This window comes from Crocodylus porosus, unplaced genomic scaffold (assembly GCF_001723895.1).
Source record: "Crocodylus porosus isolate Cpor-Errol unplaced genomic scaffold, CroPor_comp1, whole genome shotgun sequence".
Lineage (NCBI taxonomy): Eukaryota > Metazoa > Chordata > Crocodylia > Crocodylidae > Crocodylus > Crocodylus porosus.
In genome coordinates, this window is record NW_017728909.1 from 49,006,600 (window position 1) to 49,024,868 (window position 18,269).

At 43.3% G+C, this 18,269-nt stretch overlaps 2 protein-coding genes across 4 annotated transcripts in view; one reads left to right on the forward strand and one right to left on the reverse strand.

The window, feature by feature from the left end:
• Positions 1 to 2,907, reverse strand: part of POLK (DNA polymerase kappa) — a 62,103-nt gene extending 59,196 nt beyond the window's left edge. The window contains exon 1 of one of the 2 annotated variants that reach the window (XM_019532230.1): positions 2,591 to 2,907. The gene's annotated coding sequence lies outside the window, so the exon portion shown is untranslated. The remainder of the gene's footprint in view (positions 1 to 2,590) is intronic. The other variant, XM_019532229.1, reaches the window with a different exon arrangement.
• Positions 2,908 to 3,137: 230 nt separating this feature from the next.
• COL4A3BP (collagen type IV alpha 3 binding protein) overlaps positions 3,138 to 18,269 on the forward strand; it is a 125,595-nt gene continuing 110,463 nt past the window's right edge. The window contains exons 1-2 of one of the 2 annotated variants that reach the window (XM_019532233.1): positions 3,138 to 3,469; positions 10,992 to 11,126. In XM_019532233.1, the coding sequence (XP_019387778.1) occupies positions 3,374 to 3,469; positions 10,992 to 11,126 (231 nt within the window). In that variant the 5' untranslated portion in view covers positions 3,138 to 3,373. The remainder of the gene's footprint in view (positions 3,470 to 10,991; positions 11,127 to 18,269) is intronic. The other variant, XM_019532232.1, reaches the window with a different exon arrangement.

An 18,269-nucleotide genomic window follows, 5' to 3' on the forward strand; every position in this document is an offset into this window, starting at 1 on the left:
CGGACTAGATGATCTACTCAGGTCCCTTCCAACACTAGAAACTATGAAACTATGAATATTGGTAAATACACAGCAAGGAGGTAGACAGGGCATGAAACAGGCAAAGACAGGAAAAAAACAGACATTAAAAGAATCATGGAGAACCTCAGTATAGCATGGAGGCAGTTATTATCAGGGTACAAGGCAACAAGGAGTGAGGGATATCAAGGACTGGGACAAAGTATAAAGTGGGCAGATTATAGGAAAAGCCTACTTTCAACCTTAATTCTTTTTAATGGGGGGGGTGAGGAGGTGGGTTGTTTGTTTTTATTTAGACCCCTGGCTAGAAGATGTACGGTAAAGTTTGAAAAATTCTCATTTTTTTGTAGTCAGGTGTTCTGGCTTTTTTTGGTTCTAGTATCTGTTTCATTAATGTTTCTTTCTTTAATCACTTTGAGGGATTCTTTGAACTACAGCCCTGATCCCACAACTTATGCACAGACCAGTCAGTTTTGATGGACTTTGCTCCACGCCCTCCCTCTCAAATGCAGTAGCAGAGCTATAAATTATTTAGCACATTAAACTTGAATATGATTTCATCCTCAAATTAAATCTTATCAAACCATTCTATTAATACATCTCAGAGAAAATAGATAAGGGAAGCAAAATATATTATGCTTTCTATATTTTAAATGAATTGCCTTTGTTACTATGACTATTAATATACAGGATATAAATTAAGATTCAACTAGAAACAATGTAATAGTTAAGAAAGCCAAGATAAACAAGTCATGTCACCAGTGGACAAAACTCTTGATCATAGTCTAATTATAAGTGAATTTGACAGCAGCAGTAAGAGAGAGAAAAATTACTTTAAACTAATTTCAAAGATAAAAAATTAGATAAAACATCTAAAGCATCCTAAAATATTTGTAGCTTCCACTGTGCTAACATAATTTCCCCATTCCCTCAACGTTCTGCAAATTTGCATCAGGGTTGCAATTAATGCATGCTAAGTACCTATACTATTAATCTGCATAATTATTTCCAAAGGTATTTATGTACAACCGGGGGGGGGGGGGCACAGTGTGCACTGAAGCATTTGCATCCCCTCTGATTCCTGTTCCACCTGAAGTTTAAAACTAACTGTACAGTACTTCTGGTGTGGCCTGAATAGAAGGGAAGAATGACTTCCCTGGATTTGCTTGCAGTGTTCCTGATGCAGCCCAGTATGCTGTTAGCCTTCTTCACAACAGGGGCACACTGTTGGCTCATATTCAGCTTATTGTCTCATGAGCTTTAACTCATTCCAATGACGTTATTTTAGTTTTTGCTTCAATCTTAAACTGAATAATACAGGCCTAGACCCCCCAGCCTATTAATAAAGCTTTTATTTTTATGTGGAGAAAAATATGGTCTGTTTTATATGTGCTGACACACCTCAGTATCTGCACCAGCCTGTTCAAAATCCTACATCTGTCCATGTGCCTGACACATTTTTCATTCACTGTAATCATCAGGAGCCATGAGTTTGTGTGAAAGGGTCTACCTGAAGGCAGGGCAGGGCAGCATCTCACAGGCAAACTCATGCAGAAACGCAGAAGGGTTCGTAAGCAATGGTTGGCTTCACATAACGAAGCTGCTATCTGGTCATAAACTTAAGCTCAGTTAACTTACGAGAGGCTGAGTCACGAATGCTTATGCATTTCTGAACGAGTCTGTCCCCAAGGTGCTACCCAGCCCCACCTTCACACTAACAGGTCTTGCCCCTCTCCAATGAGACTGCGTACCTCAAGCAAGCTGAGGGCAGACCTATGCCTTGAGAAGTAGAGATAATACAGGTGAGCAAGGGACAGACCCTACCCTTGCACAGACATGTGAGGGTCCCAGTGCGACCATCAGCCTTGCATGCCTTAGCCCAGCCCAGACGCTGCAAGGATTGGGCTGCTGGAGGCAGCCATGCGAGCTGATGTGGCCCAAGCACCTCATGCTGATGCTGCTCCACTGTTGCCAGGTGTACAATAATTACCATATTTGTATGATATCTTCAACCCTTGTGCAACATACAACCAATAATAGTGAAAGTGTTCAAGACGTACCATAAATTCAAAGCAGCTAATTGATGCAGCATATGCAAAACCCAAGCCACTCTCAGGGAGTCTTAACCAACTTTTGGGCTTAATGTCAGCACTTTCTTGTGACTGCTTCCCTCAAAATAAAGAAAAGCTTTAACTTGAATGAGCCAGGTCTTACTCACTCACTGGTGGGTTACAGCGAGCAGCATACTGATTTGTGTGTTTTTTCAGTGTACGATAGTTTTTCAGCAAATACGATCATTTTGAGCTTCCAGTTCGATAATTTTATATTTAAGAGGTGGTAGCACTGCGCCCCCGCCAAGGGCTCTTGGTTGGGCCCAGACAAGCCTCGGCGCCAACAGGCAGTGGGCTGGGGACAAGAGGCAACGCGGAGGCAGGGCCCGGGGACGCCGCTGCGGGGAGAGAGCGCGGACGAGGCCGGGGGGTTCCCATGTCTTCGCCCGGGCGCTACAGACTAGACAACACCCAGAACACAGCTAGGGACGCAGGGCCCAACCACCCGCCCGCCGCGTTACCTGTGACCGCAGGAAGTATCCCCTGCCCGGGTACCTCAGCCCTGATCCGGCTGCACCTTCCTCAGCGGCCTGGCTCGGCCCGCCCCTTCCTGCAGGCGGAGTGACGCCGCGGTCGCCATGTTTGTTAAGGGAAAGACCGCAGACTAGGCAGGCGGCAGCTCCCCAGCACCTGCGCTGGGGCAGCAGGAGCGGGGAGTCTTTCCTGCCTGGAGAGGAGCCACGAGGCCGGGCAAGGTAGCAGAGAGCAGTCTCCGTGAGGAGAGGCAGGAAGTCTGGCCCTGCCACGCTGAAGACCGGAAAAGCCGCAATTCCACTTCAAGCAGTGGAGGCAAGATGGCGGCTGCCAGTTCCCCGCCCCGTGCCATGGCTTTCCCGCGCTGGACTGCGTCTCCCAGCATACCCCACTCCCGACTCGAGAAAGACTGCAACTCCCTAGATGCACTGGGCAGCCCCGCCCCCGGCTGCCTTTGCGAGACTACAAGTGCCGGCGGGCAGCGCGGCGCGGGCTATGACAGGGGGCGGGGGAGCGGCGCGGGCTGGGGGCTGGTAAATAGTGGCACTGAGCGACCTCCCTGTGTAAGATGGCGGCAGCAGGGGCGGTGCTCTGAGCAGCGGCAGCGATACCGGTGCTTGCTGCGGGGCTGGGGCCGAGCTGCGGCGGCTGCAGCCAAGTCGGGCGCGGGGCTGCGCAGGTGGAGCCCGTGGCTGCAGCGGGAGGCGGCTGCGGTGAGCGGGGGCCGCGCCGCGATTCCCTGCTCGGCAGCAGCTGTGGGTAGGGCCCCCATGTCGGACAACCAGAGCTGGAATTCGTCCGCCTCCGAGGAGGACCCCGAGACCGAGTCTGGGCCGCCTGTTGAGCTCTGCGGCGTCCTCAGCAAGGTAGGGACGGCGCTGCCCTCCCCGCGGCCGGGCGGGCACGTTGGGGCAGCCGACGGGTGCCGGACACCGGGAGGGCTCGGGTTGAGGATGCTTCTAACGCCCGTCCTGGGAGCGGCGAAGTCACCGCTCGCCCCCACCCCCAAATGAGGAGTCATCGCCGCCCGCACGAGTGTCTGCCCCGGCGCCCCCTCCCGGGCCGGCACGGGCGAAGCCGCGCATCGGGTCTGCGAGTGGAGCTGGGCATGCGGTGGCCGCCCGTGCGCCGGGGCTCGGCTCGCCCGGGGGAAAAAGCTGCTCATTTTTTTTTCTCTAATGTTATTTCTTTTTTTTTTTCCTGCTATGGCCCGTCTCTCTCTCATTACCCCCCTCCCCAAAGCAGCATGTGATGCTCGCACACAAATCACTTCCCGTAAGTAGGGAGACGTCAAAGAGGAGTGGCACAACCTTTAGCCCAAGTATCAAAACAGTGCAATCAACCCACCCTCCTGCCGCAGGAGATGTGGGGGGTGCAGGAGAAGGAAAATGGCACTGATGCTTCTTTTTTCCCAATTATTGCTGCTGCTTTTTTTTCTGCTTTCCATGGGGGGAGCGGAACCTTTTCTTTTTGGTTTGGAAATGTAAGGAGACAGCTTACAACTGCAGGCGAAATGAGATTAAATAGGGTTTTCATAGATTAGGAGTGTTTTAAGGGCTAACTGTTGAGTGAACAGCTTCAGCAACAGAGGAGTGCTGGTATTTTCTAGAGAAAGTAATATCATTATACACCCAGATGGCTGCGTTCTGCATTTCTGTCCTATTTTGCCACAAGGATGATTTTTAAGTCTGCATATAATGCCGAGGTCATGGGATACTGAGCTCATGAGCCACCCCTGTGTACGAAGAAACCTATTGTAACTTAACCAGATGTCATGCTTTTTTGTAAGGGAATATATGAACTCTTTCCAATTGGAAAATGTTTCTTAGCTCAGATGGGAGGAGTGCTAAAAAAGAGAGAGGCCTTAGCTCTTGTTTGGGAAATCTTGTGTTTGGTATTGGAGGAGGGGATAGGAGACATTTCACAATAGTTCTCATTCATGGGAGGTTTTGGTACAGTAATGTGCTTTGCTGCCCTGCAACGTTACCTCCTTATTAGGTGATTCAGGTCCTCAGGTAGAAAATGATGATGTTTGTGTTGTCCTAGCCACTTGAATATTGGCAAATGGCATGCTGCATGAAGTTCTGTGTTAGCTTGTAGTGGTGGGACTATCAAGTACGTGAAATCCCAAGGTGTCTTCCCAAACTTCTGTGCCATGTTGGAAGGTAGTATGTGTAACATTGTCTTTCCTGTTTGTGGTGATTATACTGATTTTCACAGACTGCTTTGCCTTTCCTGTTTATCCCCATTGTGTTCTCACATGGGGGTTTCATCTGAATTGCGAGGCATGATGAAACTTGTTGCAGTGAACATGCAGGAAGGCATTATGGCTGTCTTATATTCACTTGGTTTCTTTGCTGCTTAATTCATACCTTCAGAAATATGAGAGCCAAATGAATTCAACTGGACTGATTGCCTAATGGCCTGCTTAGTATGCAAATGTTCTTATTTTTAAAGGCTCTTTCATATGGAACTATGCCCCATACCAGCAAGAACAGGTTCCAACTATTTGTAGTGTTTCAGGTACTCCGAGATTTTTTTTTTTTCTTTCCATTTTCCCCTCACTTGCCCTGCTCCCTGTGGGGAGGGGGTTGGGAGAGCAAGTGGGATCTCAGTATTGGGAAAGGTGGAGCTGATTTATAAATAAAAGGCTTACAATGGTTTTTTGTTTTTTGTTTTTTTGAATGCTTAAATCTGTACACATGTTCTTACTGAGTTGAATTTTTTTTAAATATCTGCAATGCTGTTCTTGTAGTTCATTTTTTGTTTACCTTTTAAAGGTGGACACAAACTAGAAAAACTTGAATACAATTATTTAAACTGGTAGTCATTCCTTTACAAGATTCCCCCCACACACACACACGCACTTCTTTTTTTGCTTACCTAAAACTGTATTGCAGGGTCAATTTAATTAATCAAACACTAAAAAAAACTTTTTTAAAATTTAAAACAGCTTTTTTTAATTGTATTTTTAATTTTTTTTTGTTAGGTTTATTTCTTTTTAAAGCATCTTATGTCAAGATAGCATTAATTTAAGAACTGTTAAAGCTCAAAGATATCATCATGGAATAGTAATTATAACTTTTAATTGTATATTATTTGAAATGATATGTTCATATAACCATTTCAGAAAAGTTTTATAAATAGGTCACAACAGGCCATGGACTATATTAGGGGTCCAATCTTATGGGGTTTTTGGAGGCTCCTCTATAGATTAATAAAGATTAAAGAAAGCCACTCTACTGAGACACGGTGCTCAGTCTGGAAGATCCCATTTAGCATCTCTATGATGCTTAGTTTCAGTTCTCAAACTGTGGATTTGTCTCCAGAGATAACATCCTTGTTAACAGCAGTATATAGAGACCAGAGAGAACAGACGTGAATGATTACCTGCTTATCAGTCTTCTTGTCTCTCTGCAAGTTTGTGTACAGCCAAGTCCTTACCTTTCTCTAAAAGTGCAAAGCTTCAAGATGTTAAGTGAATAAAGGATATCAACAAGAATGCACATTTGTAGAAAAAAGTGATTAAATTGAGGTTTCCTGACCAGTGATTTAAATTATGATTTAAGTCATGATTAAAATCAATTTGATTTCAGTCAGATCCACCTTACTGTATTGAAGTTAACATACTGAATTTGTACCATCCTTCTTTGGAAACAGGCTGGTGTCATAACCAAATAATTCTGATTTGCACTCAAGTTGTTCATGGGTGTCATCCATTTAACTTGTGCTAGATGATGGAAGGTGCTTACTTTCTTAGCCTTCCTGTCCCAAATAACTGTGATCTCAACATTTGTACCTTGGAGGGTAAGTCCAATATTAAAATAGTGTGCATTTTACTTTGGATTTTTTTTGTGTGTTACCAATTTAAATTACACAAATCTAACTTAAAGATATGGGGAGAGTAAAACCCATAGGAGTTGTATATCAAATTAAAACCCGTCTTTCAAAGCTGAATACTCTACCAAATTATCTATCTATCTACTGATAAACTTCAGTCTTGCCTACACTGGAAATATGCATCATTTTACAAAACATTTTAACTAATACTGTTAACTTTTTTTTTTTTAATCTCTTAAAGTAGATTATTACCCAGCTAATTGAGCAATGAGTCAGACTATGACTCTTAAGCCACGAGTGGCTCTCTAGCTTCTCACCTGTGGCTTTTTGCAGGAAATTATATATTTTTTTATTTACTTGTTACACCATGCATTGGCTATGCCTTCAAACAACTATATATACTGAAATTTAGTATACACTGGCACAGATGTTCAGTTTTAACCAGAAGAATTGCTGTTCTTTCAGCAGAAAGCAAAAGTGCGTAGACTTTCAGGCTTTCTCCTGGAGCAAAAGTGCCTGCTTCAGGAGAGAAAAAAACCACCAGACAAAACCAAAGGACCCCACTTTCAGCTGCTGACTTCTAAATTGCCATCCCATTCCTCAGTGGGGGAACCAGGAGCTCTAGCACCCTGAGAGCCCCTGTGTTCCTGGCTCCTCACCCCTCTGACTTCTCCACTGCTGCTCCTGCTGTTACCAGAAGCAGCAGCGTGTTACTTCAACCTGGCTTTGCAGCATCTGTATAGATCGGGTGCTTCAGCAGGGTTTTTTGGCACTTTTATCTAATAGCTGATTCAATCAGCTATTTGATAAAAGTGCTAAAAAGCCCTGCTAAAGTGCCTGATCTATACAGATGTTGGTTAAGCTGGGTCCACCTAACACAGTGCTTCTTCTGAGGATGTGCTGGGCTCTGTGTGGGAGTGCATAAAGTTTAAAGCAAAGAGCTGGGTCTTTCATTTGTTAAAAAAAAAAACAAAAAAAAAAAACAACACATATCTGCAAGCAGCTATAGAGGCTCTCCCTAGCCCAGCTCTTGGTTCCTGGCCTCTCCAGCTTGCCCTTGCATAGCTCTAGCTCAGCTGAGTGGCAGGGTGAGGCAGGCTGCTGTGGCTTAGGAGCCTTGTCATTGCAGCAAAATTCCCCCTCCTTGCCTCACACTGCTCTGGGTCAGTCCAGAGCAGTACAGGGTGGGGCAAGCTGCCATGCTTCTGCCTAAAGGCTCTGAGCAACTGAGTGCTCTCCCCCTCCCTGCATTCCTTCAGGTTAGCTGGGAGGCATGATTGTAAGGAGCAAGGGCTTTTCTCCTGCAGTGGAGAATTGGGAGAGACCCCACCATGGAAGAATGCCCCCTTGCCTGCCAGTCAGCTGACTGGCAGCATCAGGGGAGTGGGGGGGCAGAAGCATTCTCACAGGACCTGGGGGCTCTCTGTAGCGGTTGCTAGTTAATGGGCTCCTGTAAGGGTGGGGTGGCCCAGGCAGCAGCCCTATAGTGCTGTCTGGCTGGAGGGCTTACCTGGGAAAATCTCCAGCTATGAGGATAAATGTCTGTAGTCTAGCTCCCAGGCTGTTTTTTTACCAGAAGAAATTTCTTTTGGTAGAAATGAACATCTGTGCAGCTTAAATTAAAGGCTCTTACTACTTCTGAAGTATGTGCCTTTGTTGGGCTGTGTGAGTGCTAGCTAATATAGTGTACAGTGTGTGGTATCCTCTTTTGTTCTGTGCTTCATTTTTCCTTTTGACCTGGAGCACTTGCCACAATTCACCTTGGGATATACATGTTGCGGCTCTTGGTTAACACAGACTGCTCACATGGGTCTTATTAGTCAGGGCTGAATGTCACTGACCTAGAATATATGTGGGGCTTAATAATTGGCTAACATGCTTGTAAAGGACTTATCTGTGCTTGCTGATAAGTCATCTTAAATGTATTAGCTGATGTGTACTCAAACTTTTCAAATGCAATGTATGTTTTCAGTATAGCTTTGGCAGTAGAAAATGATCAGTGAAGTTGCTGTTGGAATGAGTGTCACATTTTAGGTTTTTGCTTTAGTATGATTTTTTCCTTCAGAGAATCAGTCAGTTTTAGTAAACATTTGAAAATTATTTGAGCTCTTAGTTTGTATTTCCTTTCGCATTACTGTTCATTAAATAGTATGCACATGAATTGGCACTCGCTTTTAAATTCTTTAGGGCAATGGTGCTCAACCTCTTGGCCCTGTGGACCAGATGAATGGCATGGGAGTCCATCTGGGGGCTGGCATAACCCTTGCATGTCCCCTCTCCTCCCCTGTGTTTGCCATCTCTGTAGGGAATGGGGCCCCGGGGCTCAGCATACAGGTTTCAGGGTTCTCTATGACTGGAGATTTGGCAGTAGAGAAGTGGTACCCACCACCCTTCAGCTACCAAATCTCTGGACCAGTGGGGAGCCCCATGGACTGGATGACATGGCTGTGGGCTAAAGTGGCCTACAGGCCAGAGGGTGAGCTCCATTACTGAGGCCAGCAAGGCTTGCCCCAAACTGGAATGCATGCCTTACTGAATTCAGAGTGAAGTTCAAATGTGACTGTAGACACAAGTTGAATGTACTGAGAATCAAAGGTAGCTTTTCATTCCTGAGGACTTGACATTCATGTATGTAACAGTTCTGCATTTAATACAAACATGGTATTTTGCAAACAAAATTGCAGCAGCATCAAACAAATCTGCTTAAGACCAGGAAGATGGGACATGTAATGGACATGTAATTTGCAACTATCTTGGCTCTGCAAGAAGGTTTACAGAACTAGTATTCAAAAGTGACTGAGACTTTAGCTAAATTTAATAAATCACCAGAGTGACAATGATTCTCATTAAGTGTTCCAGAATTGCACTTCCTGTATTAATACAGGGGTCTGCAGCATATGGCCTGCAGAGCTAGAAGTTTTTACCTGTGTCCATGCCAGAGGAGCTGCATGTCAGGGGCCCAGCAGTGAGGCTCTGTCAGGGCTGGGCAAAATGTGGCCCGGGGGCTGGATATGGCCCGCCAGGCTGTTTTATCTGGCCTGCAGGGCCTTCCCAGAATTAAGAAAATTAATATTTATCTGCCCGTGGCTGCCTGTCATGTGGCCCTCAATGGCTTGCCAAAACTTGGTAAGCAGCCCTCTGCCTGAAATAATTGCCCACTCCTGCTCTGTGTTGAGCCTGGCAGCTGGGGTGTGGGGTGTGGAGAAAAGCAGTAGCAGTACCATAGGCAACTGGTAGGGGGTGCATGTGCCCCCTCTGAAGGGGCCGGTGGCCCCCCCCCCCTTCCGATGGCTGACTTTGGTGCTGTTGGTAGGGCTGGTGCCCTCCTGATGGGGTTGCCGTCATTGGTGGCTTCTGCAGGTGCTCTTCCCCACCCCTGATTCAGGAGGCACCAGTCACTCATGAGCAGTACAGATGCAGTTTGAAGATGCCTAGCACCAGTGCATCTCCCTACTGGCTGGAAGTGGCAGCTGTGCAGGTGCAGTTCCAAGCTGCCTGGCCCCAGTGCAGGGAAAGCTCCCTGCTGCTGATGCCTTGCCAAAGTCACCTTGCCCTCATTGGACTAGACTCGAGTTGTTCTGGCCTGCAGCTTGTAAAAGGTTGCTGTCATGAACATATCTAGAATTTTGATAAGGAGGGTGCAAATGAGAAGGTGCATCATCACATATAAAACAACACATTTCTCCAGTTAAAAATAAACCAGAAATTTTACTAATCCACTAGAGGCCTAAGGGCTGCAATATTCACTTTGATTTGACAAAAGCTAATATAGCTTCATTGGCATGAATTAAATAAGCTGCCTGGCTGTGAAATAGGAGCTTCATGACCAGGAGCAGCTAGCAGACAGCAGAATTACAGAACAGAGGCTAGCTTGATTGGTGGAACATCAAGACCATAAAAAGGAGAGAGCTGTTAACACCTCTGGAACGAAGAGTTTAGAAGTATCAAGTAGATTATGAGCCACGAAGTCAAGTGACATCCTCAGCACTACTTGACTAGAAATTGCCAGGCAGTTGCTGTTGGAATGAATGTTACATTTTGGGTTCTTCTTTAGGAGTTTTAAACTTTGGGTGGAACAGGAATCAAAGCTGGGTGCAAATGTACCAGTGCATCCTCCTGGATCCACCCCAGGCCCTGTATTAAAATATTGCTGAGAATTAGGATAGGCAATAAGTTTTGTAGGGCTATATACACAACATTACCTTTCTTATAGCAGTGACTCCTAAGAATGCTCAGTCACGTTTCAAATTTTGATTTAATATTGCTAAACTCTCGCTCTTAAAATGAATAACAACGCATAACTGTGTACCAACTCATGTTTCTAATCTTCCACTCCTTTTTCCATTAACACAGAGAATTCCTAGTTTAACCTACTAGGATGCTATTTCTATGGTCAAGGCATATTTGATGCAAATCTCTTATTTGGAGAGAAATTTGAAAGATTACTTCTCCCGGTTTGTGAATGCTTGTGAGATTTCTTGCCTTTTGTCAGTCTTTTCATTGTTTTCAGAACTTAGTTTTGAGGGGTTTTTGTTATTTTCTCTACAGTGGACCAACTATATTCATGGGTGGCAGGACCGATGGGTAGTTTTGAAAAACAACACGCTCAGCTACTACAAGTCTGAGGATGAAACAGAGTATGGATGCAGGGGCTCCATCTGTCTGAGCAAGGCTGTTATTACGGTAAGAACTACTTCAGAATTTCTATTTCATGTTTTGTCAGGACTTTATAGATGGCATTTATGGACAAACTGTTTGTCATAAGCAAATATGGTCACAACAGCAGTTTAAGGTGTTTAATCTTTCTTCACTGGTGTCAAAGCCGGACTGAGGCAGCCCGTATAAGAAAATAAGCAATCTAGGCTGAAGACAGGTCAACAGTTTTCTGCCACTAGTACAGTGGAACTTCCTACAGTTTGCAGGAGACCTTGTTGGGCCTCTAAAAAAAAAAAAAAAAAAAAAAATCTTGAATTGAGTTCCATGGAAGCTAAGGTGTATTGCAATTCTTGTCATTTTCTGTTCTAAATGCAAGCATTTTTGTTTGACTGTGCCTTTGTCTAGTGAACACAGAACTACTTAAAAAAAAGTCCGTACAAAACGTTCCACACCACACATTTCTTCCCTTAGGGGAAACAGACGTGACAGTTGTTGATTATATTCCTTAATGCAAATGTTTTCATTCTATATTTCTAGTAGGTGTCTAAACTAGAAACTCCATGTGTACATATAGCTGCCAAAGACAGAAGAAGCTTTTTTCTCTCTTTCTTCCCTGTCTAGAACTTTCCAGTTCCTCTGAGGTGGAATAAAGTATTCCCCCTGTTTCCAGAAGCTCTTAAATACTTTGAGGAAGAAAGAGTTTTTATTTTGGAAGGAGGTGGTGTTTTATCCCCTCTCAAATAACTTACATTATGTCCTTGCTGCTTCGCTCTCAGGACTATTGAATTAGTGTTTCTGACGGTTTTACTGCTTGGCCTTGAAGTTGGAATGGCAGCAGTAAAACTGACCAAAGTCTTGTTAGCCTCAGGTAGCTGCAGTTAGGCAAAGTAATAATGTCAACACTGGCACTAGAGGTTCGAGACAACTGTTAGATTAGTTTTCTTCCTTGGGGTTTGAAAGATCATCCTTGCAATGATGAGCAGCTGCACTTTCTAAATCAAAGTTCATTCTTCAAAAATGGATCACGTAGGCCCCAGTGCTCTAGATGGTAACGTTACCCATTTGATATTAGTACAGCAGCAACTTGGTGATCAGCTTTTTTACCTTTTTATTTTAGCAAATGATTTTCAGTAATTCTGTTTAAAAGACCATGGAGTACCAATCAAATTGGGAAGCCTAAAATATTTGTCAGACATAAATAGCCACCTGCAGGTAAAATTTTAACGTTGGCATTAATTTCTTTTGAGTAACTACAGCAGAGCTAGTTGTACAATATCTCTAAATTTGGGTTTATAGGAAACACACAAGCACCAACAGATTTTCCCTATGCCTGAAAGTGGGCATTTGTACCTGAAAGCTTGCAAAGAACATTTTTTCCAATTATTTAGTTGACCTAATAAAAGATATCACATCTACCCAAAGAACCTTGTCTGGCTTTATATGAAAACACTAGTAACAGATGCTATGAAGATCATATGATGGAAGAAGACTTTTTATTGGCAGAATTTAATCCTGATCTTTGCTATATATCTTTATACTGTTCATGATGGTTTCAGTAGAAAGGAGTTTCTCACTGAACAGGTGTTCAGTAATACTGAACTGGCATAGTCAGAATATTTACCAGGCATGATGTGCTCAGACTTTTACTGATAGTTATGCTTTCCTTGTCTTTAGGAACAAAAAAGTGATATCATAGTAATGTTAAGTATGGCCAGTAGCTATATCCAGTTTCTTACTAGAAAACAGGAATGTTACTGAAGTAGCATGTGGCAGTCTTTAGCAATTAAATAATTGCTTCCTCATGCTAGAAGGGGTCACTGCTAATTGGAAAGTGAAAGGTGGTATGAGAACAGGAATTCAGTCATTTGTCAACTAGAGACAATTTCCCTGATGTGTTTTCTGGCAAAGAAGTATGGCACAGCGGTGCTTATGATGGTCAAATTCCACTTTATGTAGTTATAAGCATACTTAAAACTCCCTGGTCAACTAAAGATGCTGTTAGTTTTTGTCAGTGAGTGGTGTTCCTAGGATGGAATAGCTGCATTTCATTGATGTGTAATCTTTTTTTTAAGTGTTGAAAGTAGCTGTCCTTAATCATGAAGGCTATGATAGTAGTACTGTTATTATGAAGACCAAAATAATGTTGAGCCATAATGATAGCTGAGAGTTTGAGTTGTAGAGAGCTCCTCTCCCCCCCCCCTTTATCTTTTCTGTATGATAGTAATGGTAATATACTTGGCAGAGTCCACAAGCTTTTTTGGCAACATTTTGACAGTTCCTATTGGAGGGAAAAGACCCCCTACACTTGAGTTATAATTAAAATGATTTAATATAGGATTAGGAGACTGATGCGGAGATCATGGCAACCTCTAATTTTTTATCATTGTAGGGATGATTTGGTTTACCTGTTGTTAGGCTCGGGGTCTGAAGGAGTTGACTTGACTGAGACTGGTGAGCGAAGAGTAAATATTGATTCACATTGTCTGTCTGCATCAATATGAATGAGCTATCAAGAACCATCCATTTAAATTTAGTTACCTGGGAAAGATGATAGAAGGCCAGTGACCTGTTAGCAACTCCTAATGACTGGCAGCCAAGGGAAGGGCATGTAGAGCTAGTTCTGACTGCAACTTGAGACAGACACAGGCTGAGCTTTTTGGGTTAAAAACTCTGCAGGGCAATGGGGGGAGAGTTAGCAGCAACGAGCTATGTATTCTAGCTTTGTTTTTTAATTTTTTTTTAAACTAAGGACTCTTAAAATACTGTATTCTAGTTGACTAAGATTCTGGCTTGTTTTAAAAAGGCTGTCCTGCATCACTGCAAATACCTCCTGATTTGAATCATTCCACAAAGGGTAAAGTCTGTGATGGGGACCTAAATAAATTTGGACCTGCTGGAGGAGTCATACTTAAAAAAGGGTATTGAAGCCCGAGTATTAGTCGTAGAGCTTGCCTCGTATATAGGCCTAGGTGCTAGCTCCTTGAGTGCAGGTGAGAGGCTGCAAAGGAAGTGTGCCCTGTAAATTTATGATGGTGAAAAGTCAGTCTCCTCCCTTAGGGTTGTGCATTTGGTGGTCTGCAAGCATTTAACTTCAAGTTGTGGGCTGTTGCCTGGGTGCTGGTCTCTAGTTATAGCTGCTGTTGCTGGGGTCTCTGAACTTTCTCTCCCTTCTCCAACTTTCTTTCCCCAGCGTGGTGCAGAGCACCACAGGGCCTAGGGAACCTGGGCCAGGGTTGGCAGGGGGCACAGTATAGCTGAGGGGGAGGTAGCATAGCAAGGGCCCTGCGGGTGTCTGGCTGCTATGAAGCTGGACAACCCTATCTTAGCTCATTGCTACTTCAGACACTTGGCCATTGGCACAACTGAAAATTTCTGTTAATCTTGTTACATACCATTGTCACTAATGCGTAAGGGTGTGACAAATGTCTGTCACTGTAACTCCTAAAAACTGATATTACAGTATTGTGGCTAAGCAGAGTAGGAGTTGTATGAAAAATACTGTAATACTAGCTAGGATTGTATTATATTCATATAATGTAGTTTGTAATGTATATTGAAGAACTAAAAAAGTCCACTTTATAATAGATTATTATATTATTATACTTGAAAAGGTGGTTAGAATATAACTAGAATAGCCCTTTGGAAAAATCTCGTATTTTGAGGAATCTTCATGTTTGAGTTAATCATGCACATTTCATACCAGTGCTGCTGGAAGGAACTAGGCCCAAGAACCTGTTATTGCTGTTCCAAACTTTAGAACAGTGGTAACTATACAGCAAATGGATTTCTTTAAAAGTTTTACTTACTGTTTAATCAGTAGTTTCATTATAGCTAAACTTTTTTTTGGCAGACCAAATAAAACTTGGTAATTTTCATATAACCAGATTTTTTGTTTTGTTTTGCTGCTTATTTACACTTGGATCATGCCCAAACAGACATCGGAGTGTGAATGAACATACAAGTATTACAGACTATTCTTGACTTTTTCCCTAACTTTTCGTTATCCTCCTGTACTGTAAAGAGACCTTTTAGACACTTGTGGTGAGTGTGCTCTGGGCTTCCATTATGCAAATCATGCCTATTATGCAACTATTCTCAGTGAACCAGTTTGTTTCCAGAGACATTCATTAGAAAGAACTGTTGCTTAATGGAGGTGGTAATGATGCTTTATTAATAGGCAAGTGGCAGTCATTCTTGTTCAGTGTCAAGTAGACTTTCTAAGTATCCAGTGCTGAACTTCAGAGATCTGCAGGCAGACTAGCAATCAAATTTCTACAAACTCTGTCTATGCGGGAATGTTACTGTTCCTGGACCTGATACCCTCAAGCATACTTCACTTCTATGGCAGACTGCATCCTAAACTGGAAGCTGTATAGATGCCTCAGTGTGGTACTTTGAGATTTGCGAGTTAGCCTGGCTTCACAGTGAAAACTACATGACTCTTGGTTTAAGAGGCAGCTTTCCCAGAGCAGCACACCATGCTTTAAGGGCATCACAATCGGAAACAATCCATTTTAAATGTAAACATGGATGGCCACAGGGTCAGTCTGGTGAGGAAAAACACCTCAATTGAGATAATATGTAGGTTGTAGCTATGTTTAGTCTAAGGCAGTTATTTTGGGTGGAGGGTTGCTTACTGAGTTTTTGCAGGCCATTGAGGGCTGCATGACAGGCAGGCAGGGGCAGATTAATATTTATTTTCTAAATTTTTAGGGGTCCTGTGAGCCAGTGGAGTGGCTTGGTGGGCTGTGTGTTGCCCACCCCTGGTCTAAGGACATAGGCAGACAAGGTTCTTTGAGTAAATTCTTTGGGTTAATTGAGATTGAGCCATTCACTAGGCCAGCTTAAACAAGTCCTTAAGAAATGGCATCGGTACTGGTAACAGTGCAGAGCTAGCTGAAAGAAAGAGAAAAGACCCAAACGAATTATAGTAACAAATTACCAAGAATTTGGAAAATAATTTTTTGAAGGAAATTTGGGGGGAGGGGGAGAATGGGAGGGGTTACAGAATTTCAAACTTCTGACTTGGGTTTGCAAATACTGTAAAGAAAATGGAGTAGCTAGTTTATTTTTTACAATAGTTAGCTCATTCTGTTTATCAAAGGCAACACTTTCCTAGAGACATTTTTTTAAATGTTCTTGATTTTATTTTTGTGTTTTGTTTTGTTTTTAGCAAACCTTTCTAATCTCCGATCTGTGACTTGATTGCAAATAATTCAGAAATAAATCTAGTCCTACCTACCATTTTTTTTGGGAACTAGTAGTGAAAACTGAGAAGAAAAGTAGGAAAAGGCAGTTTAGTCCTTCCCTAAACAGTATGGTTCATTAAAGTATAGCAGAGGATATGTTGTACATCTCAACTTGAATAGAGTGAAACAAAGGTTTCCCATGAGGAAATGTATCTTTCCTCAGTCGTCTTGTTTTACAACTTTAAAGTGTAATTCCATGCTTTTATATTTTATTAATTTTTTTAAAAAATATAAAAAATATTGTGATATGTACTTGGTAGCTGCTGCTCAAAATAAACAAAATTCTTGTTTTAAATAAAATGTGGGGGGGTTAGGTTTCAAATGTAGGAGGCATTCAACTTTCAAATATTAATGCACAATCATTACTTTTGCAGTAGCTTGAATTTCCTTCTGTCTTCATTTATTTTTCTTTTAATGTACTTAATATGTGATAGTTCTGTGAAAATTGCTGCAATTTGTCCTGAATAAAACTTAAGAACCCACTTCTAATAAGAATGAACTTTGTGTGGGGGTCTCCTCCTATGGCAGTTCCTTGCAGTTGGGGATGATTGCTTTACATGATTGTCCTGTCTGTGGGTCTGAATATGCCGATGAGATTGATCCAGATTCTATTGCAACTTGGGCTTGTATTTCCATGTGGGATGAGTGGCTCTGGATTCTTGATTCAATCTGTGACATGCTGTCTCTGCTGCTCCTACTTTGCCGTTTTGTTTTGTCATAAGGTTTCAGTGTACTGAAATCTTTGCAGCAGATTTCCTCCATTTGGGGCGGTCCTTGGCGACTTAATCTCTCACAAGTTGATGTTACATTTTCTCAGTTTGGCCTTAAGTTGGTCTTTGAAGCACTTATCTGTCATGCTCTTGAGCATACACCTTGCTTGACCTGGGAGAATGAAACTTGCTTTGGGAATTTGGAGTTGGACATCCAGATGGCATGGTTAGCATGACAGCAAAATTGATGTCAGATGATCATCATCTCAATGCTTATGGTGTTTGCTTGCAAGAGGATTCAAATGTTAACACATCTATCTTCCCACTAGAAGGATCTTCTGCAGTCAGCATTGATGGTACTTCTTCAATAACTTTGAAGTGTCTTCTGTATATTATCCATGTCTCAGCTCAATATGGTCAGCTGGGGTTACAACAGCTTGATAAACTATAAGCTTGGTTTTAACTGTGTCACGATCTCTGAACACCTGTTTCCTCAGGTGTCCAAAGGCTGCACATGTACATTTTGAGACTATGTGGGATTTCTATGTTGATGTCAGCCTTCTGTGAGAGATGGCTTCCAAAGTACAGGAAATACTCTGTTCTCCAGAGTCTCACTGTGAATCTGAATGACCAGAGTTGGGGATTGCTCATTAAGACCCTATCATAGAATCATAGAAGTAGGGTTCGAAGGGACCTTGCAGATCTTCAAGTCTGACCCCCCTGCCTGGGCGGGAGAAAAAAAACTGGACTCAAATGAGTCCAGCCAGGTAGGCATCAAGCCTCTTATTAAAGATCCCAAGGGTAGGAGCCAGCACCACTTCCCTTGGAAGCTGGTTCCAGCTCCTAACCGCTCTAACTGTGAAGTAGTTCTTACAGATGTCTAATCTAAACCTACTCTTGAATAATTTGTGTCCATTATTCCTTGTTATGCCGGGGGGGCTAGAGGAAACAGTGTCTTCCCCAAACCCTTCTGGTCACCCCTAGTGAGTTTATAGGCAGTCACCAGGTCCCCCTTCAGCCGCCTCAGGTTTAGGTTCCGCAGCCTTTCAATGTAGGGTCTGCCCTGTTGTCCCCGGATGCGGGTGGCCCTCCTGGACCCTTTCAATGTTGTCCACATCCCTCCTGAAATGGGGTGCACAGAACTGCATGCAGTATTCCAGCTGTGGCCTGACCAGCGTCGCATAGAGGGGGAGGATCACCTCCCTGGCTCT